The sequence below is a fragment of the Monocercomonoides exilis genome, assembly GCF_001643675.1.
Source record: "Monocercomonoides exilis strain PA203 chromosome Unknown scaffold55-566112, whole genome shotgun sequence".
NCBI lineage: Eukaryota > Preaxostyla > Oxymonadida > Polymastigidae > Monocercomonoides > Monocercomonoides exilis.
The window spans coordinates 105554-128350 of record NW_027150600.1 but is presented as its reverse complement, the minus strand read 5'-3'; the positions used below and the strand labels follow the sequence as shown (position 1 = coordinate 128350).

The window sequence follows — 22797 nt, the reverse complement described above, 5'->3', positions numbered from 1 at the left end:
TGTGAGAGAGGAAAGAGGAAGAGGAAGAGGAAGAGAAGGAAAAGGAGAAGGAAAAGGAGAAGGAGAAGGAGAAGGAGAAAGAAAAGGAGGAGAGAAGAGAAGAGAGGAAAGAGAAGAAGAAGAAATAAAAAGAGAAGAAATAGAAAAAGAAATAGAAAGAGATGAAGAAGAGAAAGATGAAATTATTCAAATAAAATAAAATAAAATAAAAATAAAAAAATTCCCCTTTTCGCCCTTCTTTTGTGAATTGCGGAATTTTTCCGGCTAAAGCAAAGAAGAGAGGAATTTTAATAGAAAGAAGGAGAAGAAGAGAATAAGATGATGATAAAAAGGATGAAAAAAATGGTGATGAAGGAAGAAGAAGGAAGAAGAAGGTTACAATGATGGTGAAGATGTTGAGAGACAAGACGATGACAAAGAGACAGGCGCTGCTGATGAGACTGCCCTGTGATCCAATTTTTCTTTCGTTTGAGTTTCTCCTTCATAATCATCACCATCTTTTTCTTCTTCTTCTTCGCTTCCTTCTCTTCTTTCTTTCATTCTCTCTCTCTCTCTCTCTCTCTCTCATTTTTTTTTTCCAATCATTATTCATTCTTTTTCTTTGTATGGCATTGTCAGACAAAAAAATTCGAATTGAAAAAAATATTTATTTGCAATCATTGTTAAAAAAATTACAGCAAAAAGCAAAAGATTGTTTTTTTGACAAATGACCTGAAACGAAGTCATATTTTTTTGTTGTGTGTTTTTGGAATATCACAAGAACTGACGGTTCAGCAAAAACAACATTTGGTTAAATGCAAATCAATGAATAAGAAAGAAGTTCCCGAATTGGTAATTGATGTGATAATCAGAAATGTCCAAGTTTGAAGTGTTCTCTTTCTTTTTGTTGAACCCTTTTTTGTCAGATGATGATGATGATGATGATTGTTCAACACGGCTCAAACGAACAGCCATATCCCAAGTTTCTCTTTTGAAGGAAAGATAAAAACAAACAAAGATTTTTCATCTCGTCCAACACATCCTTTGCTTCGTCATCCTTTTGACTCAAAAACTAATTGAAAAAATCAGAATCAAGCTCTTGAGTTAAGTGTTTGATGACAATAAAAAGCAATTTAAAAATTCGAGGTGTGACAATAAATGACTGAAAATACTTCAAATATATCATTGCGCCATGCAGCCCAATGATACAGCAAAGAAGAAAAGCAAGCAAATAAGTTGTGACGAGGTGACAGAAATATTCAAGAAAAGAAAAGAAAAAAGTTGAGATTGTCAAAAAAGTCAGTCAAGAAGAAAATTGAACAAAAACATTACAGCTGGACAAAACTTTTTCGAAAATAAATGAATCAAGTGAAATGATTCCTTCTATTCTTCCGGTTGGAAAAAAGATACAAATGAAGTAATTGCAGGAAAAAATAAAATAATCGAATTGAATTGAAAAATGAATATAAAAGATTTTGTGAAAGAATATGGCACAATTTCAATGTCAACAATATGCACGTTATCAAATTGGCAAAGTTATTTCAACTCTTCTCTTTCAGAACATTCAGAAAAAAGTTTGACTGGGAGCATCTTTCATTTCACAAATGAACTGATTTTCATGGAGAAAAACAGTTCCATCAGCGCTTTAATCATTTGAAAGTTCTTTCATATTATTATTCTTTCTGATTTCTGAGCTTCATTCTCCCCTCCCTCACATCCTCCTTCGTTTTCTGAAGCAAGCACAATCATATTATCTGTACTGCTCAACAGCCTTCTATCCCGTATCAAGCAATCCCATTTCAACAATATCTCTGACAATTTCTGATTTATCTTCCATATTCTGATTTCTCTTTTTCTTTTTCTTCCTCCTCTTTTGCTTCTCTTCCCCTATTTCTTCTCTTTCTCCTTCTCTTTCTCCTTCTCTTTCTCCTTCGCCTTTCGAACTTTTCTCACCATTCAAGAATCCATCAATATCCGTCAGTTTCGCCTCCTCTTCAAACCCTTTGCTCTCTTTCATCATTTCTTCTCCTTCGGCTTCTTCAGTCTCTCCCTTTCTTTTTTCTCGTGCTCCTCCAATTTCCTTCATGGCATTTTCCTTTTCCTCTCTTTCTTCTTCTCTCCCTTCTTTTACCGCTTTCCTTTCTTCTTCCATTATCTTCTTCATCCCCTGCTCTTCTGAATCCTCTCCAATCATCGAAAAATTACTATTTGGTGCTGAACATATCCCAATATAATATTCTGTCGGCTTTCCATTTCTTCCATCATCTGCAGCTGCAACCCCACCCAACTCCTCCAATCCAATCTCGGATCCTCCCCTCTCATCCCCAATTTCATCAACCTCTTCCACTTTCTTCCATTTCTTCCCCTTCTTTCTCTTCCCCTTTTTCGCTTTTCCATCTCCTTTTGGCATGTCCCCATCTTCCTTTCTTCTTGCATCAGTCTCCGATCCTTCTTCCTCTCCACCACCAAGAAGCGAAGCAACTGTTTGTATTTCAACATAATTCACTGGAACCACCTCGATCACTCCCTTGCAATCAAATGAATTTTCAACCATTTCTTTGTTCTCACACTCCTCCAGCTCTTCGCCTTTCTCTGATTGCACTCCCATCTCATTTCCCGTTTCTCCTGTCAATAATGTTCTCATCTCTTCTTCCTCCTCCTCAACCCTTTCTGCAACATCTTCTTTTCTCCATTTCCCTCTCCCAGCATTCTTTGATTCTTCAATATCTCCATCTTCAACTCTCCATCCATCTCTGTTCCGCTTCTTTCTCAGTTGCACAACAACCACAATAATCACAAATAACAGAATCACAATAATAACAATACATCCAATAAATGCAATCAAACTCCATTCAATTTTATCCTCCCCTTTTAACATTATTTCATTTCCTTTTGGTGGCGAAATACTTGCATTCTTTAGAATGAATGAATTTGTTAAAGAAGGAGATCCTTCATTCCCAAATAAAATACAAGCACTCACCTCGATTTCATCTCCACAATTGCTGATAAGATCCTTTGTCGCACTTCCTTCAACTTCTCTATCCGATAAGAATCCATTTGAATCAAAATCATGTTTTTCAATCTCTTTCTCTTCTCCCTTCCTCTTCACAACCGAGAATGACAGATTGCATGGAATAAGAAGCAATCCTTTGAATGTCAGCTTCATTCTATCTGTCTCTTCTTTTGCTTCCACACTCTCCAGCACAGGAATGAAGAATGATGAATCTCTCTCCGAAGCAATCCCTTCAAAACTGCACCCTTCATTCAGAATCCAAAGTGAAGTATTTGGCAAAACTCCGTCTCCTCCTTTCAAACTCATCACATTCAATGTTCCTGAATCTGAACAAATGATGTTTCTTCTCAATGATGGATATCCTCCAATTGATGGATTGCTATTCAAAAACTCTCCTTTCTCAATTATCACATTTCCTCCACTCATCGTTATTCCACCATCTGATGTATTCGATATTGTTGTATCTTTCAACATCGCAGAACTCTTCACAAAATCAACAAGAGATCTATACCATCTGCAAATCTCTTCTTCCACATTCAAATATTGTTCATTTCTTTCCTTTGAATTCCCATCAAAAATGCAGCTGTCCATTTTCACATCCGTGCAATCCTCCAATTTCATCAATTTCCCTTTTGCTTTGTTTGAACCGATTCCTCCTATTGTGCAATTTGTTAATTGCATCGTCTTTTTCATTGACAGGCAAGATATCAATGATTCTTCATTTCCTTCAATCGTGATATTTTCAGTATGAAACTTCTCCATATTCAATTGTCCATATTCAATAATTTCAACAAGCGAATGAGAAACTGTTGAATTGCTGATCTCAAATAAATAAATCACTGATGGAAGTGATGATGAAAGATATAATGCAGATTTATGAAGAATGAGATTTGATATTGCACATCCATCAAGTTGTAATTCTCCTTCTGCCGTATTAATGATGTGAAATGGAATATTAGCTAATATTATATTTCCTTCTTCATTCGATTGTTTTGTTGCGAATGAACAATTCACCACTTCAAGAATCCCTCCCCCTGGTGATATCAGTGATTCGTGTGAAGAGATGAAATTTGAATCAAACACAAAGTTCACTCTCACCAATGAGACTGTTCCATTCGTTGCCATCAATGCCTCTCTTGTTTTTCCAATGTTTGATTTCACTTCAACTTTGCACATCTCCCTGCTCTTCGAACTCAGACTCATCTCCTCCAGATTTATTTCTTTTCCAATCACACTCTCAGTGTCAACATACAATAGACTCACATATTCAGATGTCAGATGCACCAGCCCATGCTCAATTGAATCACATGGAAGTGTGTTTGTTCCACATTGTCCGTCATTCGATCCATCCACATTGCTCACAACAATTGTGTCGCTCCGATGCATCGTCAAAAAATCAATCAGATCTGCATCGTTTGGATAATCACACTCATCTCTTCCATATATCGCATTGAAACGAGTGTAATGGTCTTCTCGAAAATCAAACTGAAATTGGGTTTCATTTATCTGCGATCTGATCCTGTAACATTCAATGAAAATATCATTCCCCACTTTTGCTCTGTTCCCACTGAATTTCATTCCAACAAATGTGAAATTCAATTCCCCTCTTTCCTTTGTCTCCAGATACACTCCTCCTCCTCTCCCTGAACTGAGACCGCAGCTGCAATGACTGATTGTTGATTCAATCATCTTCATTGATCCTGATGCACCCAATGTGAAGAATATTGCCCCTCCTTTTTCACTTGATTCTGCTTTGTCTTCTGTTATGCTGCTCTCATTCACAACCAAACAAATCTTTTTTTCACTCTTTGATTCCAAAATACTTGCTCCGTTGTCACTTCTCTTCACTCCTAAAAATGATGATTTCTCAATCTCAATATTCACACATTCTTCACCTCCTTCATTTATCTTTTTCGATGACTCAGACCCTTTGATCAGAAGAAGACATCCTCCACTTTCATTCAACGATTCCACTCGAACATTCACAAAATGGCAAGAAACTCCAGCATCATGAATGGCAAAAATACTGTTTCCAACATTGCATGATTCAATCGACAAAACATTCACTTCCACACTTCCTCCAATCACATCCACAAACACACAATCAAATCCATTGTTCATTCCTGCTTCTAAATGGAATGAACATCCAGATATTATCAAATCTCCACCTTTGTTTGAAATCATTGTTTTGGCTGAGTTGTTAAATCCAGATGTCAGTTGCAGTTGGATATTTGTCAATTCAAGATGTTCATCATTTTCCATAATATAGCCTTGATTGTTGTCTTCAACCAGTTTTTTAATATTCAATATTGCTTTAACATTCTCTTCTCCCATTGAAGAAGCCTTTTTGATTTGATAATTGGACACATTAAAAGAATCTTGAATGAAAGATGATCCTTCAATTTGAATTGTTTTTATTTTATTTCCCTCTTTCATATTTTCCATCCCTTTCCACATCGTGAAGCATGGCTCTTCCTCATTTCCACAACGCACCACATCAAATCCATTCGACGAGATAAATATCTCAAATGAGCTGTATGGAATCAGAAACATGAACAAATCTTTGTTTGAATGAAAATCATCACTTCCAACAAACAAAGTTTTGTCATCCTTCATTGATGAGAAATCAAACTTAAACGATCCATTTGTGACTGTTTTGTTCAGATCAGATGCTGAAATGAACATGTTCTTTCCAAATTCTGCCTCATTTCTATCAAATAAAAAATTTCCTGATAACTCAAACAATGCATCTGCATCTCCCAGAGAAAGAAGCATCCCTCCTCCACATTCACTGCACTTGCACCGATTAAATGTTGTTGTCCCTCCGCTGTGTGACGTTGAATCTCCAATAAGAACCTTGCTCGATACTCCCTCTAACTCAACCTTTATTCCCCCTCCATTCCCACTTTCGCAAAAACATCCTTCCATCGTTGTATTCCACACTACAAATGTCTCTCCACCTTTCACACTTTTTGCTATTACAACACCATCTCCTTCAGTCCGATTCACATTTCGAACTGTCACATTCGCCAATACACTTTCTCCTGATAATGATTCTGCTGATGATGGTTCGACAAGCAGTGGCTGTAATATTTTCATATTTTTGATCTCAACATCAATCGTCTTCAATTGCTTCAAAGCTACTTCAAACGCAGATGACGAGATTCCACTCCCTCCTGATGTCGAAGAGTCGATCACCACATCCTCCAGCAAAAGAGCTCCTCTCCCCACAGACACCACAAACACACTAGGCGATGAGCTTCTTGTCGCGTTGTGATCGATCCCCATATGCCCCACCTCCAGAAGACCAGAAGATACGCTAAACAGCGTTGTCGAAGAGGTAGAAAGCACACTTGTCCCAATCACACTCACTGTCTTCCCTCTCCCAACAACAGAAATCTTCTTTTCCCCAACATTTATAGTTTCCACTTCACTCACATGCTTCCCAACCAGCACTGTGATTGTCGAGGTTAGCTGCGCCATGCTCGAACTCACCGCATGCCCCACTGTCTTGCAAGATGCTGACTCACTCATCCCACACAGATTGCTCGTGTCATCTCCACTCACCCCAACATACCGATCCTTCATCCCCTCCTTCAGCCAATCCTTCTTTTCTGTGTGTTGATACACCCAATCATCGTCGGCATAACAGACTCTCTTCTCATCAGTATTCGTTGTGTACGATTCACATAATGGGTTATTCGATGAAAAGTGATTGAAATTGTCTTGAAAATACACATCGTGGCCATATGGAGTGGAAGCGTTGCAGCTGCAATCGTAGAAGAAGAAGAAATAACAATAAAGCTTGTTGCTTGGTGCTGTTGATTGACATGGAACAAAATACAATCCTCCTCCATATGATTCTGCAGAGCACGAAATAAATTGGAGGCTCCTCATTTTGAATGCAGCTGGAATAAAAAAACAATTCATCCCTCCACCGCCGGTGCTCGAGAGTGTACATGAAGAAAATGAGCATTCAAACACACAAGCACTCTCCCCTTTGCCACTTTCTGTTCCAATACAGGAAGATCCCGAAGTCTGAAATGTTGAAAGATAAAAACCTCCTCCATCAAAACATGATTTGCATTTCTGGAATTCGCATCCACTGATCCTGACACATGAAGTAATATTATAAGCATAAATCCCTCCTCCATTATCTCTTTGAGCAGTACAAGAATTAAATGAATTGTTCTCGATCTTGATTGAACTGATCTCATGGCACATAATTCCCCCTCCACCATAATACGCATAGCAGTCGTTAAACGTACAATGTTTTACTGAAAGTGCCCCTGATACCAGATTATTCATGTTAATCGCCCCTCCACTCGATATCCCGTCCGTTACAGAATCAATTTCTCCTGTTGTCTTCGATCCATTCCATTCACACCAAGTGAATGAATTTGCTCCATTCTCTGTTGTATTCTGTCTCCCTGGAGTCAGCTTATTAGTTTCAGTTCCAGTGCATTCAACATTCCTTTTCCGACAACACCCAACGAATGAGGTGTTTGAGGCAGTCAAGGAGGCATAGGGGTTGTTGAGGGAATGAACAATTCCGCCATCATATACGTCACAAATTGATGAAAATGTGCACCCATTCATTAGAAATGATGTTTGGCTCAGCCCTTCAGCCAGATGTGTTGTTTTCTGTGGATTTGTGGAGATGTTGAAGAAGGTCAGTTTGGAAAGAGATACAAGGCGTGTCAGGGGAGGTGCCAGAAACGGGGCTGATGAAACACAAAAAGATGAGAAATCTGACTCACTCACCAATACACTCCCTCCTCCTTCGCTTCCTTCTCCTCTTCCTTCACCTCTTTCTTCTCCACCTCTTCTTCCTCCGCCTCCTCGTTGTCCTCCTCTCTCTCCTCCTTCACCTCTACCTCCTCCTCTTCCCCATCCTCCTCTTACTCTTCCTCCCCCACCTTCTCTCTCATTCCCCGTCTGCCCCATCCTCCCCTCTCCTCCAAACAGTCTCCCACACACATTTCCTCCCCTACCAAACCCTCTCAGCGTGATGTTCCAAAACACCCCTCTGCACCCGCCCAGCTCAAACACCCCCGCCTCCTTGCCTCTCCCCATCTCCACACCACATCCCCTCACCACAACCACACTCCCCCTCATACCGCTCACCACACTTCCACGCTCATGCCTCGTCAATATCATCTCTCTCAACTCAACGGACGAATTAAATGCACAAATACATCCACATACCACACTCTCATTCCACTCTCCATTCAAGCACACACTTATTCCAAAAATACTCATAAACATTGCCATATACACTATTTTAATCATTACCTTGTTTATAACAAGATAAAAATGAATTGATTTTCTTGTTGATCTTGATGGATCTTATTTCCCACATTAATTTCGATTTTTTGAAAATCTCATTGTTTTAATTACATTCATTTGTATATTATGAATTTAAGCGATTTATGTGATAAATGAAACATTTGAATTTTTTTAACCATATTTGTAACCTCATGAATGTTGAATGATTTTTAAATACTTTTTATAATCGTTTGATTGAATGAGGTGTGACTTTATTGTATATATTATTAAATAATCTTTATACTGATAATTTCTTTTAACTTTCAATTTTCTTAACATTGTTCATTTTCTTCATCTTTGATGGGCTATGTTTGATTTGCCATCTCTTCAATATTGATTTTAATTTCGAATGATAAATGTTCATAAGCGCAGATGAATGGCAATTTCATTTGTTTTCTAATTTCTGTATAGTCAATTATTGATATTTTTTTGGCCTATGGATAATTGAATTAAGCGTGCCAAATGAAATTTGTTGCTGCGAGAAATTGGCTAAGATCCTCCATTATAGGGAAATATATTATTATTAATTTTAAAGACAATGGACAGGCGAAACAAATCAGCTGGACGTTCTTTTTCTGATTTGAAGAAATAATTTGAAAGCCAGCTCCACGAAGAAGCATCTGCTGGCAAAATGGAAGAGAAGGGAAGTTTGATGTTTGCTGACATTTATGTTTTTGTATTTTTTGAGTGTTGATTATTTTTGTGATTCCCATCAGCCCAGAGAAATGAAAACAACAAGAATGAATAAAATGACGAATGTGCGATTGTTTGGGAGAATATCGAAGGTGGACTGCGAGTGCCGTTTATGAAGGCAAGGAATGGAGATATAGGGAGTTTATTGGAACCGTTCATATTTTTTTATTTTGACAAAGAGCAAAAATGGAATGGAGGCGAAAAGAGAATATTTATCTCATTATTCACAGAAAAGTCTGAGATTGAAGCATTTTGCGGAAGAAAGACGAACAAGATGGAGATTGGCGAATTTTTTGGTAAAGTTATTTGAAAGGAAGAGGAAGAAGAAGAAGGAGAAGAGGAAGAAGAAGAAGAAGAAGAAGAAAAAGCTGAAGAAAACGACGAAGAAGGCGAATGAAGGTGAAAACAGCACAAATTGATTTTTAAAGAGAGAAAGAAAAGAAATAGAAAGAATATTTTTTATTTCTTTTTTCGTATGAAATAGAAAATGAATGAAGAATGTGATTTTTATTTGTTGTTTGTTGTTTGTTATTGTTTTTTCCCTCGTTTTGTTGTCCAATTTCCTGCTAATTCCATCAATCAGACATGTCCATCAACATCAAAACGTTTTCTGCTTCATCATCTTCTTCTTCATTTTCCCTGTTGAGAGCAGTTAAGGATGATATATCACATGGAGGAGGAGGAAGGAGAAAGAGAGAGGGAGGGAGAAAGAGAAAGAGAAAGAGAAAGAGAGATGAAGGGAAGGAGAGGGAAGGAGAGGGAAGGAGAGGGAAGGAGAGGGAAGGAGAGGGAAGGAGAGGGAAGGAGAGGGAAGGAGAGGGAAGGAGAGGGAAGGAGAGGGAAGAGAGAGAGAAAGAGAGAGAAAGAGAGAGAGAGAGAGAAAGAGAAAGAGAGAGAAAGAGAAAGAGAAGGATTAATGAGCAAATGAGCAGGAGGGATGGCATCACTCCAGCACATCAGCATTGGAGAGGGGACAGAGGCAGAGGCAGAGGCAGAGGCAGAGGCAGAGGCAGAGGCAGAGGCAGAGGCAGAGGCAGAGGCAGAGGCAGAGGCAGAGGCAGAGGCAGAGGAAGTGGAAGTGGAAGTGGAAGTGGAAGTGGAAGTGGAAGTGGAAGTGGAAGAGGCAGCCAGCAGGACAGACAAAACATACAGAAAGAAAAAATAAGACAAGACAAGATAAGATAGATGGATGGATAGATGGATGGATAGACAGACAGACAGACAGACAAGATAAGACAAGTCAAGTCAATTCAAGTCAAAACACATAAAGAGACGAGACAAGACAAGATAAGATAAGACAGACAAGACGCAGAGAGAGACAAGATAGATCGATAGATAGATAGAGTGAAGAGTGCGATGCAATTTTTGAGTGGGTCAGGAGGCAGCCACACCCAGTTGGCAGTGTTATTCCTTTTTTTCCTTTTTTTTTTTTTTTTTTATTTTTTTTTTTATTTGTTCTTGATGATGCAGAAGAGGGGTCAGAAAGAGTGCTTTTTCTCTTTATGTTTAAAAGAAGGAAGGGAAGAGAAGAAGAGGAGAAGAGGAGAAGAGGAGAAGAGGAGAAGAGGAGAAGAGGAGAAGAGGAGCAGACTGAAGGGACAGGTTCTGAGTGAAGGCGGAAGGCCTCTTTTGCAAAGAATGAAAGCAGCAACATTGACGTGTGGAACATTTGTTATTTTTGATTTGTTTTCTTTTTGTTTTCTTTTTCATGGAGAAAAGAACAGAATAGATTCTGAATATTTTCTTTTTTTTTATTTATTTCTTGTTTTTTGTTGTTGTTTTGCTCCATTTCAAAGAAAATGAAAGGGGGAAAAAGAAAAAAAAAGTCAAAAGGCTTTCAAATAAACTTCGAAAACTGTTTTTTTTTGGTGTTGTGAGATAGCAAAAAAAAAGAAAAGAAGAAAGAAAAAAGAAAAAAAATTGAATTTTTTATTTTATTTTATTTTTTGAAAGGCGAAATTCAAACCATTTTATTCTCCAAACACATTCGCAGTGCTGTTCGCTGCATAAGAAGACAATCCAGAACAAGATGCTCTGCTGAGGAAACAGATCATCTCAATGACATCTTCCTTTCTCTCTCTCTCTCTCTCTCTCTCTCTTTTTTTTTTTTTTTTTTTTTTCTTTCTTTCTTTCTTTTCTTTCTTTCTTTCTTTCTTTCTCCCTTTCTCCCTTTCTCCCTTTCTCTCTCTCTCTCTCTCTCTCAGAAATAGCCAAACCGAATTGTTTCATCCACTTTCTTGTCATTTCGCCTTCCAACTCCAACTCCAACTCCAGCCGCCTTCAAATTGAATAAAATACCTTTTCCAAATATTCCTCTTTCATATCCTCTTTCATACCCTCTTTCATACCCTCTTTAAATTCCTCTTTAAATTCCTCTTTAAATTCCTCTTTAAATTCCTCTTTCATATCCTCTTTAAATTCCTCTTTAAATTCCTCTTTAAATTCCTCTTTAAATTCCTCTTTAAATTCCTCTTTAAATTCCTCTTTAAATTCCTCTTTAAATTCCTCTTTAAATTCCTCTTTAAATTCCTCTTTAAATTCCTCTTTAAATTCCTCTTTAAATTCCTCTTTAAATTCCTCTTTAAATTCCTCTTTCATATCCTCCTTCTGCTCTGCCCTCCCTCAAAACACTGCAAATCTCTCCCAGCATTTTCTCCATTCCACACCCCAAAACACTCAAAAAAATAAAATAAAAATAAAAATAAAAATAAAAAATAAAACAGCTTTCTGTAACTGCCAATTTCAATGTGATCTTCGTTTCTTTCTTTTCTTCTCTTTTCTTTTCTGATCTCTTTTTCCTTCCAACACATATTTCTTCTCGGCTCTCCAAATTCTCTTTTCGCTTCTGATACAACCCGCTGATCGTTCACCCTCATCTTTCCCAGCTCTCCTTTTTTCGATTAATCCGTCCGTTGAAAAGCCCAAGCCCGATCGATGCTCACGCTAAATAAGATCGTGACGCTCCTGGCAGTCTCGGATGTTTTCAGTGATCTCGCTCAATTAAGCTTCTTTTTTCTCTTCCCATTCAAAATTCAAAAAAGGCAATGCGTTCCTTCGAAAAAAACTTCGCAAACTTCCCTTGTTAAGATGTTCCTCAAGTCCAGCAATTTTATTTCCACCTCTTTTCGCGCTTCCACCTTTTTCCTTCGATTTGAACCCGCTTTTAGTTATCAAAAAAATAGCCTTAGCAAAAAAAAAAATTCTCCGATAAATAAAAGAAATCCCCAACGCGAGCAAACACAAATTTTATGAATTCCAACATCATTCTTCTGTACAATCGTTTCTAATCAACATTCGTTCGCATCCAAAGTCAAAAGCAACAAAACAAATAATGTCTTAAACAATATTCAAAATGTCAAGCAAAAATATTTCTCACCTGAATCTGACGCTATTTGCAAACAAAAATATGTTTATAATGTACGTTTTGCACTTGCAAAGCTTGTGGGTTATGTTCTATTTCGATGATGTTTGTAGATGTCAAAACTGTCCGCAGCCAGATCTATGGCATTTTGGCAAACACAAATTTTTCATTCGGCCGTTTTCATCTCTGCCCCTTAATTTTTCACAAATCACCAAAAAAAATAGTCTCATCAAATGACTGTCTGCTATATATATTGTTAATCATCATAAGCAATGACCTTCGTTTTTCTATATATAAAGCCAAAACGGTTTGGATGTTTTATGAAAAAATGAATATTATCACTAATCAATTGCATATGTGCAAAAAAGAAAACCGCGTTTGCCATTATCATGAAAACTCAGCCCATCAACAGTTAGGAAAATATGCTTATTTCTTTTGACAGGGAAATAAAATTAATGATTTATTGAAGTATTTATTATACAATTTCCGAAGCAAATCCAATAGTTTTTATTCAGATATGGAAAACTTGGTTAAAAACAATCGATTTTGTTGCGTTTGAAATGCACATGGGTTATTATTTTTTAAATCATAACTTTTTTTCGGGGTGTTGAAAATTTCGAAAATACAATTTGTACAAAAAATACCGGACACCGCACTAAATTCCGGACAAGATCTATTTCACGATAGCTGCAAGAGGAATAATTCTGACAATTTTCCTCAAAATATATCTCATCAGTACAAACTCTTTTGATAAACAAAACTTTCAAAACATTTTCGTTTGTGCTCAGAAAAAAATTATTATTGAAATCTCGGAGAAATGAGTTTTGGAGTTTTTCCGAAATTTCGATATTAATTTTCTCTGAGCACAAATGAAGCTTCTTTGAAAGTTTTGAATATCAAATGAGTTTGTATTGATGAGATGTATTTTGAGGAAAATTGTCAAAATTATTCCTTTTGTAATTATTGTGAAATCGATCTTGTCTAGTATTTTATGCGATATCTGTCTATTATCTATTTTAACGTTCAAAAACAAACAATAATTGTTTATTCAAATGAAATATTCTATTTATTTATTATTTTTTTTTGTGTGTGTGTAAAAATAAACAATGAAAAGAAACAAAACGAACAACTCACCACTCACCTTTTATTATGTCCGATGAGAATGTCAAATTTCATCATTCAGTTCGTTACATATGGGTGATTATTTTTGAAATCATAACTTTTTTCGGGGTGTCGGTTTTTCAAACGTTGTTTGTTTTTCGGAAGTGATTTTGTTTTTAAAATGCCTAATATTTTCATAACTGCTGTCAAAACAAATGTTGAAGCTTAAATAAAGATAAAGAAATTTTTTTTAAATCCTTTTCATTTTTCAGTATTCTTTTGTTGATATTCAAGGGATATTTTCGAACCGAATTTTTTGAATGGACAACATATGATTTATTCAAGTTATTTTTATCAATGATTAATTAATGCCAACAAAAAAAAAAGGAAAAGTTTGCTCATTTTCGTTGAGATTAATAATTGGTGAATAATCATGAAAAACCATTTTGACTGGAAGTTTTTTCATCTGTAAATAACAAAAATAAAATTTTGAAGAATTTTCCTCTTTGGATTACTCATTTTCTTCAACCTCAATTCAGAAGTATTTTTTCGAAGAAAAATCTTGTCCAAAACAAATTCAAAAACATCATCTATTAACATTGCATGCAAAAAGGTTTTCCTGTCAAATATTTTTCTGGATGTTATTGCTGCAACAATTCAATTTTCTGCAATCAGAAATTCTTTTTTGAAAACATGTGTTTGACCAGGAACAGCAACTGAAGTTTTATCTCGAGTTTTTGGATCATCAAAATAAATCTGTTGCATCCAAAATGTGATTCGATCATCTTCGGATCTGCTAACGGAATAATTCGGAAACCATTCAATGTAGAAGAAAGTGGATAAAAATTAACGAATTTTTGTGAATAACGAAAAGCATAAAAATCAGATAACACCGAAAACACACAGCACAAACAAAGAGAGATGAATTTCTTGCACAACCGCTTGGCATAAATAAAGAAGCAATTCAAAATGGTAAGTTACATAAAAAGTTTTCTGAGGATAAAGCATGAACACAATGATAAAAGAGAAAGTTACAATTATGAATTCAAAAATCCTATTTTCGGATGCACATACACAGAAAATGAACAAATGTTGGATATTCTTCAAGATGACAAAGTTTCAGTGAAAGAAGCACTTGAAATCTCAATCATAAAAGTCAGAAAAAATGAAAAACATTTGAAAGCAACAAGGGAAAAATATGTTTTCTATGCGCCATGTGTCTATTTCTTTTTATCACACGAAAAGAAATGGACAAGTGAAAACAACTTTATTTAAAAGAAAATGCAAGAAGGGAAAAATGAATTGTGAAATGAAAATTCTTTTAACATTTGTTTAATCATCTGCTCACCTTTTCTTTATTTCTGTTCAAAAAAATTTAACTATTTGCAAAGAAGTGATTTTTGAGAATTTCTTTATCACTTGAAGGTTTCACAATCATTTCGTCAGCTTTGAAACCGTTTGAACACAAACATGCAACAGTTAATATCATTGATTGCTCAACAAATGATAACCACAAAAGTGAATTCCAAAAAATCAAAAAAAACATTCACTGTTCAGTTTCATTTGAAGTTCCGGGTTTTGTGAAAGGACCAGGTTTTGGAACCAATGGCAACTTCACATCTTTTCTATTCTAACATCCCTTATAAAACTTTTGAAGAAACTAGATGAGAGTTTTTTGACCCAATAATGAATATTTCTCATTTCATGGCTGTGTTCTTTTCCTTTTTATTGTTTATTGTTTTGTCTCATTTCGAAGTCATGGAAAATGGCTAATGCAAAATAACTCAATTTCTTGTTGAAAAATGAAACGATGAAAATATTAAAAAATGAAATTTTTGAGTTATTAATTCCAAACAATTTATCAAACATTAACAGAATAATCCGAAATGTTCAACGATAAATCACCAAAAAATATATTATTAAGAAAACAAAACATTTCATGAAAGCTTGCGATGGCATCTTCGTATCCTTCTTCTTCCATCTTTTCAAAAACCATCCTTTTCGTTGCCTTTCTTTCCTCTTCTTTCAATCGCCTTGAAGCATTCACAAAAAATATTAAAAAATGATGAACCATTTCATCGTCCATTGTTGGCCTCTGTATCTCCTCCAAAACAGCATCAACTGCTCCGCCTTTCAGCAAGTCTTCAACTTTGACAGCTTTGCTACCTGCTACTTCAAAAAGGAGATAAATGCATTTCTTACAAATTTCTCTGCGATTATCCTTTGCTACTCGATATACCTGGACAATGCGGCTAAAAAGCTCAATATATTCTTCATTCCTTAATCCGCAGAAGCGAAAGAAAAACTCAAATATTTGCAGCCATCTTGTAATAGCAAGCTCTTCTTTAATATCTTTTCTTTTTCTCTCTCCTTCTTTTTTCTTCCAATCCACACATCTTGCCAGCTCTTCTAATTCTCTTGTTGCTTCTCTCACAAAATGCAACTCATTCACAATAACACTTTCCAAGCTCATATCATAGAACAATCTGTGAATCAAAAATTGCATTGCAGACTGATAGGCAAGTCGTGTCAAGTTGCGATGCTCCTGGTGATATTGCACAATTTCTTTGATTTCATTCAAATGCAGTTTTTGTTCGACCGACTTTCAAAAAAAATAAATAAATAAATAAAAATATCAAAAATATATCAGAAATACTCAAACCCAATATCCGGCGTTGCTTACGGCTAGCAAAGCCATTTCCACATTCTTTCGAGTCTCCTCGTTTTCCTCTTTCTTCAACGCAACTTTCAGAAGGCAAGGCACACTAATTGAAAGTAATTCCGAAGAAACCTCGGGGCTCAATAAAAGATAGCATTCACAAAGATCAGCCAAAAGCCATTCGTTCTTTTTTTTTTTCTTTTCTTCTTCAAAAATCATCCTCACAAATCTTCTTTTCAATTCAGAATTATAAAAACCATTACTCCACACGTTTTTCAGGGTCTTCAAATATCCAGCATGCTTCAGCAGCAAAAGGGAATCTTTCAATGATATTTTCCTTTCTTCAATCATTTTGTGCATTTTTTCAAACATTCCAATCGAAATAACGGATATGAATTCGTTTTCGTTCATTTCTTCCATAAGTCCATTCATTTCAAGGATTAACTGTTTTTGTTCTTCGTCTTTGCAACCTTCAAGTTTATCAAACAATTCTTTTATAAAAAATTTATGTCATAATCATCATCAACATGAATTCAAATACAACGACAATTGCAAACCTGTAAACCTTTCAGTGACGCTCTTAACCTGTATTTTTAAAAATGCATTGCAACCAGAAAACAAGTCATTTTGCCATTTATAAAGTATTTGAATATATTTGGAGAAATGAAACAGATGAATAATAAAAACCAAAATTAATCATAGAAATAAATACTTTTATACCAAATTTATTTGCATTTGCATTTTTGACAATGCTTTTTGATGAGAAAAATTGAAAAATTTCTGATTCTGTATGTTGTAATGGAAATTATGATCTTTTTGTTTTCTTTGGACTTGAAAAACAATTGGCTCAAGAGAGATTGGTAAATTTATATTTTTCTGCAGAACAGACAATATAATTTTGTGTAGTGGAACGGGACAGTTGAAATGAGGCATTTATTGTCCAATTTTCCTTTTTAATCTTTATTTGAAAACATCTTTGAAGGAAATTCAACAATTTTTTATAGATCGTAATATTTTTGAATATGCGTTTTTTTTCTTTTGATTGCGAAAATATTTTCTTCCTTCACTTTTTCAGTTCTCGGAGTCCGAAAAATAAAATAAATGGAAAATTATTGATTTTTTGGGCTGAATATCAAGCTATCAGCTTCCAGGTGAAAATTCAACATGGAAATTCAACTTGGAAAAGAGATTGGATGAAATTCTTTTTTCCCAAAACATAACCTGCTTAGAATACTGATTAATCGAATTGAACTGAAAACAAATTACTCAATTTTTTTTCTGAAGGATCGGAAATCTAAGGTCTCATGGACAATAAATTTTTTTGAAGGGGAAGATTAGCGAATCAGCTGCTGAATCTATTGCAAAAACAGGAATAATGAATTTTTTTTAAATTAAAACGAACTTTGACAAGTGGAAAAAAATAAAAATAAAAAGAAATTGATGTAAAAGTTCGAAATGAAGGTTTGCTGTTTCTTTTATTGAAGTAATTATTAAATTTATTTTGATTCATGAAGATGAAAGAGCGAAGGATTTGATGGCTTTGAAGAAGAAGAAGAAGAAGAAGATGGAGAAGGAGGAGAAGGAGAAGGAGAAGGAGAAGAATTTAATGAAGAATTAATAGAAGAAAGAGAAAGAGAAAGAAAAAGAGGAGAAGAAGAAGAGGAGGAGGAAAAAGAAATATTAAGAGGAGAAGAAGAAAGAGAAGAAGGTAAAGAAATATGAGTGAACCTTAATAAGAATTATTGCTTGAAGTTATCGAAGAAGAAGAAGAAGAAGGAGAAGAAGAAAAAAGAAAGAAGAAAAAAGAAAGAAGAAAAAAGAAAAAAGAAAGAAGAAAAAAGAAAGAAGAAAGAAGAAAGAAGAAGATTGAATTCTTTGCAAAAATACAAATTTTACTGAAGAAAAAGAAGAATTATTCAAAAAATAAAATAATATAAAATAAAATCAAAATTAAATAAAAAATAAAAAATTCCCTTTTTCACCCTTCTTTTGTGAATTGAGGAATTTTTCCGGATAAATCAAAGAAGAAAGGAATTTTAATTGAAAGAAGAAGAAGAAGAAAGCACATAAAGATATGATCCAACAGCACATCCAGAGGAGAAAGAGGGAAGCAACACAGAAATTATGAGAGAGAAGAAATGGCAGAAGACTGAAGAGAGGAAGAGAGGAAAGGAAAGGAAAGGAAAGGAAGGGAAGGGAAGGGAAGGGAATGAAGGGAAAGGGAAGGGAAGGGAATGAAAGGGAATGAAAGAGAAAAGAAAATAAACGAAACGAAAAGAAAAGAAAAGAAGAGAAGAGAAGAGAAGATTAATGTGGGTGAAAGAAACTGAATGAAGAAGTCAGGGAAGACAAATGAAGCATCGTGGGAGGAGTAAGAAGAGAAAGAGGAAGAAGACAGAAGTAGAGAAGAAGAACAGGAGGAACAGGAGGAAGAGGAGGAGGTGTTGTGTGTGTGTGTGTGTATGTATGTGAATGTGTATGGTTCTTTTTTCAGCTAATTGCCAAAAGGACAAGATATTTCTTCGTGTCTCTCCTGTGAGAAGTTAAAAGGGAAGAAAGAATGAAGAATATTCAACCACTTCTTCCTTCTTTCCTGTGAAGATGGAATGCTCTTCTTCTTTTTAGGAGAAGAAGAAGTAGAAAAAGAAGAGGAAGAAAGAAAGAAAGAAAGAAAGAAAGAAAGAAAGAAAGAAAGAAAGAAAGAAAGAAAGAAAGAAAGAAAGAAGAAGAAGAAGAAGAAGAAGAAGAAGAAGAAGAAGAAGATAATGATGATGATGATGAATTTTTTTTGAAATAAATATGGAAGAAGAAGAAGGCGAAGAAGGAGAAGAAGGAGAAGAAAAAAATGAAAATTAAGAAGAAGAAAAATATACGAAAAAGTTGAAGAAGACAATGAAGAGAAAGAAGAAGAAGATGATGATGAAGGCGTTGTTGAAGACGGAGATAATATGGAAAATTCATATGAACAATTTTTTTTTTTTTTTTTTTTTTTTTTTTTTTTTTCTGTTGTTGTTGTTGTTGGATGATATCTTCAACAAAACAATCTCGTTCTCTACTCTTGTGGAAAATGCTTCGATGAAATAAGGCTGATGACAAAAGTTGAATGATATAAGTCCATTTTGTATTTTATTTATCTCTGCTGCTTGTATTTCGCAAAATTGACTGTTTTTCTCGTATATTTGGTTCAAAAGCCAATCAATCAAATGCTGTTCCATCGCTCCCCTCAATCCATAAAATCAATGTCTTGCCTTTCTCATCTCAAGAAAAGCGCCTTGCTCTGTCCCAACTGCCTCCAATCTCCTGTTTCAGTCATTTGTCCCAATCACCCCAACAAAATTTTTTGAAAATGTCCCCGCCATCTTCAAAAGGTGCTCCCTTTTCATAGAGATTGACTGTTCTTCCTTTTTGGTCTAGGACATTTTTCGACCCCGTTGATTTCTGCTCCATTTAATTTCATTTTTCATCGCATTTCTATCCATCGCGCATGTTGAGTCCATGATAAGAAACATAAACATTCGTAACAAAATACATTCAGGCTCTAATATATTTGTAAAATAACATTTGTCTCGCTTCCTTGCTGTTCTGCTCTGCATAGAATAAATCGTCCATTTTAAATACAAATTGAATGAATCACGACTTTGGAAAGGATACGGATGGAAATATCTTCACAATATACAGAAAAATATAAGGTGAATGCAAACAGAAAATTTTATTCAAAAATTTGATTGTTGTATCCTTGACCATCAAATTACAAAAAACTATCAAATGGTATTTCAATATCAACTCTTGTTACCATTGTCAATAGCCATCACATGAAATAATATTTCCAGTTAAACAGAAAATGCTATCCTTCCTATTTTTCATCTTGCAAATCATGTTCTAATTCAAAGAAACACATTCGATCATAAATTCCATTACAAAAGATTTCAATATATTTACAGTACTTTTTCTTTGAAGTTACAAGTCGAAAATGTCAATGCTTGATGGAACAGTTTGAATGCATATATTTCTTTTATCTTTTGCGAGGTTTAATTTTTCATCTGTTTTCTTCTATCCAATCAAATGAACTTTCATTGTGAATATCAAAATGGCATTGTTTATTTTTGTTAAATTTTTTTAAAAAAAAATCTGTATATAGGAAACGGACAACACGAAAAAGTTCAACAGTGTGCAATCATTGCTTCACAGAATTCTTGTTGATTGGATTTCTTTCTTTTTTTTGAAGAATTACTTGATCAATTGGAGCATTGCAATGAAGATGAACAGAAACAGAAAATTGGAGAAATGAATGAAGAAATTGATGGAATGAATAAGGAAGAATTCAGATCCATTTTTAAGACAGAGCTATTTAAAAAAATGGACAAAATGATTGAAGAAAAGAAAATGTCAATGGAGAATGCAATTTTGCTGTTGAAGCATGCTGGATATTTGAAGGTTCTGAAAAACATTTGGATCTTAGATTTTAGAAATTCTTCGTTGAACAAAAGAATTGAAAAGATGATATTTGAAGAAGAAAAGAAAAAAGAAGGAAAGAACGAATGGCTTTTGGTTGAACTCTGTGAATGCTTTACTTTTCTGAAGGATGGAGTGACTCTAGAGGAATTTCCTTCAGTTTGCGTGCCTTGCCTTCTGAAAGCAGCATTGAGGAAAGAGGAAAACGAGGAATCGCAAAAAGAAGTGGAAATGGCTTTGCTGGCTTTGAGCGATATAGGACGTTGGGTATGAACATATTTTTTTAACATTTTTGATATGTTTTTGAATTGTTTTATTTATTATAAGTATATCGAACAAAAACTGTATTTGAAGGAAATAACAGAAATCATCGAGCATCAACAGAAACACAGAAATCTCACAAAACTTGCCTATCAATCTGCTTGGCTATTTTTTATAGACAGATTTTACACCACTATTTTTTTGAAAGATATGATTGTGAATGAGCTTCATTTTGGAAGAGAGGCAGCAAGAGAACTGGAAGAGCTCACAAGATGTATTGATTGGAAGAAAAAAGAAGAGGAAATGAACAAAGAAGAAGCGAAAGAAAAGCTAACATTGACGAGGTGGATCGAAACATTGAATTTTTATTTTCTCAAATGCAAATTGCGCAATGAAGAACTTGTTGAGCTTTTCAGCGGAATTTCCTATGTATATCGAGCAGCAAAAGGGGATAATCACAGAGGTATCCGCAGTCAGTGCGTTTGTTCCTTGATACATGCAGCAGGAGACAAGGTTGTGAGAGATGAAGACTTATTGAGAAGTGGGGCTATAAGTGCCGTTTTGGAGGAGATTCAGCGGCCAACAATTGTTGACAAAATGGCAAAGGAAAGCTTGTTGTTCTTTACGAATGTTTCAAATCGATTGAAAGAAAAGAAGAAAAACGAAATGGAAGAAGTGAATAGAAAGGCAACGAAAAAAGAGATTTTAGAAAAGATGGAAGAAGAAGGATACGAAGATACCATCACAAGCTTTCATGAAAAACAAAATTTTATTCTCGGAATGTGTTTTCATAGATCATCGTTTTCTTTTTCTGATTATTTTGTGGATACGGGGCAAAATTCTTTCATTTATGAAAAAAACAACGAATCGCGCCAAATTTCTTTTTCAACCTTAACATGGAAAGACTTTCATTCCCCCATCAAAAAAACATAGGAAATTATTCAAAATTGAGAAAAATATTTGAAGGTTAAGAATGGAACAAAATTCAGAAAGCTCAAAATTTCTTCGCATATTTGAGGAAATGAGTTGCCTAGCATTTCTTGACTCACAATTTCACTTTCTCTTTTTTTATTCATTTCGCAAAACGATACAAAAATTAATTTTCATATGTTTGCTTAAAGTGATTTGTTATCCAGATTCATCAAAATGAAGTGAAGAAATAACAACAAAAAAAAATCGAATATTTTTCCCTCCAAAAACATGAATTTCTCCATTTTCTTCCTTCTTTCACAAAAGTTCTTCCCAAAATGAGTTCACAACCATTTTTTATTTCAAATTCTTCATTCATTCTTTTGATTCTTTTGAGAAAAGCAACCTCTTTTCATTTCATTGGCAAAAAGAAAATTGTGTTTTATCAATGCTTCCTTTGCTTTCGAGGAATATCAGAAACCCTCAGTGAATGTTGAAAAGACAACAAAAACAGCAAACAACGATGTTGATACAGATTCAAGTGAAGAGAAACGTTCAATCCAAACGCTTTCATCTGCCTGTTTATTCATTCTTCAACATTTCCATTTCCAAAAGTTAAAATAATCCGTTTGCAGCTCTGAAGGCAATAAAAAACTGTTTAATTTGAAAATCAGAGAAGAGGAAGAAATTCTAATGGGAGTTTTGATGCATCCCTTGAAGATTGAGAAAGAAAGAGAAAGAGAAAGATAGAAGAACAAAATAAAAATCAAAATTGAATTGTTCATTTGAGTTGATGGACTTTTTGCGAAGAATGAAATAAGAAATGTTTCTTGAATTGAAAGAAGAAGAAGAAAACAAAAATGATGGAAATAAAGTTGAGAATTCTGAATAATAAGAAGATAAAGATAAAGATTGAAGAAAAAGAAGAAGAGAAGAAAATGAAGAAGAAAATAGAGAAGAAGAGAGAGAGAGAGAAGAGTTTTTTTTATTATTATAGAGAGAAGATGAAGAAAAAGAATATCTGTAACCATATTTATTTAT

The 22797-nt window shown here is 34.8% G+C and overlaps 5 protein-coding genes across 5 annotated transcripts; 4 read left to right on the top strand and 1 right to left on the bottom strand.

Moving 5' to 3' along the window:
• Nucleotides 1–1753: 1753 nt before the first annotated feature.
• MONOS_11946fu11947 (uncharacterized protein) lies at nucleotides 1754–8284 on the bottom strand (the record flags this gene model as incomplete). Its single annotated transcript, XM_067864524.1, has 1 exon — nucleotides 1754–8284. One exon carries the CDS (start codon nucleotides 8282–8284, stop codon nucleotides 1754–1756), a length of 6531 nt encoding a protein of 2176 aa, XP_067720202.1.
• A 1387-nt stretch (nucleotides 8285–9671) lies between these two features.
• On the top strand, nucleotides 9672–9941 carry MONOS_18229 (uncharacterized protein; the record flags this gene model as incomplete). Its single annotated transcript, XM_067871228.1, has 1 exon — nucleotides 9672–9941. One exon carries the CDS (start codon nucleotides 9672–9674, stop codon nucleotides 9939–9941), a length of 270 nt encoding a protein of 89 aa, XP_067720201.1.
• A 9-nt stretch (nucleotides 9942–9950) lies between these two features.
• Nucleotides 9951–10308, top strand: MONOS_11945 (uncharacterized protein; the record flags this gene model as incomplete). Its single annotated transcript, XM_067864523.1, has 1 exon — nucleotides 9951–10308. One exon carries the CDS (start codon nucleotides 9951–9953, stop codon nucleotides 10176–10178), a length of 228 nt encoding a protein of 75 aa, XP_067720200.1. The 3' UTR covers nucleotides 10179–10308.
• Nucleotides 10309–17589: 7281 nt separating this feature from the next.
• Nucleotides 17590–17909, top strand: MONOS_11944 (uncharacterized protein; the record flags this gene model as incomplete). Its single annotated transcript, XM_067864522.1, has 2 exons — nucleotides 17590–17595; nucleotides 17656–17909. The coding sequence occupies 2 exons, from the start codon at nucleotides 17590–17592 to the stop codon at nucleotides 17854–17856; spliced, it is 207 nt and encodes a 68-aa protein (XP_067720199.1). The 3' UTR covers nucleotides 17857–17909.
• Nucleotides 17910–20050: 2141 nt separating this feature from the next.
• MONOS_14824 (uncharacterized protein) lies at nucleotides 20051–21963 on the top strand. Its single transcript, XM_067867658.1, has 4 exons — nucleotides 20051–20160; nucleotides 20273–20300; nucleotides 20360–20853; nucleotides 20914–21963. The coding sequence occupies exons 3-4, from the start codon at nucleotides 20419–20421 to the stop codon at nucleotides 21778–21780; spliced, it is 1302 nt and encodes a 433-aa protein (XP_067720198.1). The 5' UTR covers nucleotides 20051–20160; nucleotides 20273–20300; nucleotides 20360–20418; the 3' UTR covers nucleotides 21781–21963.
• Nucleotides 21964–22797: the final 834 nt, after the last annotated feature.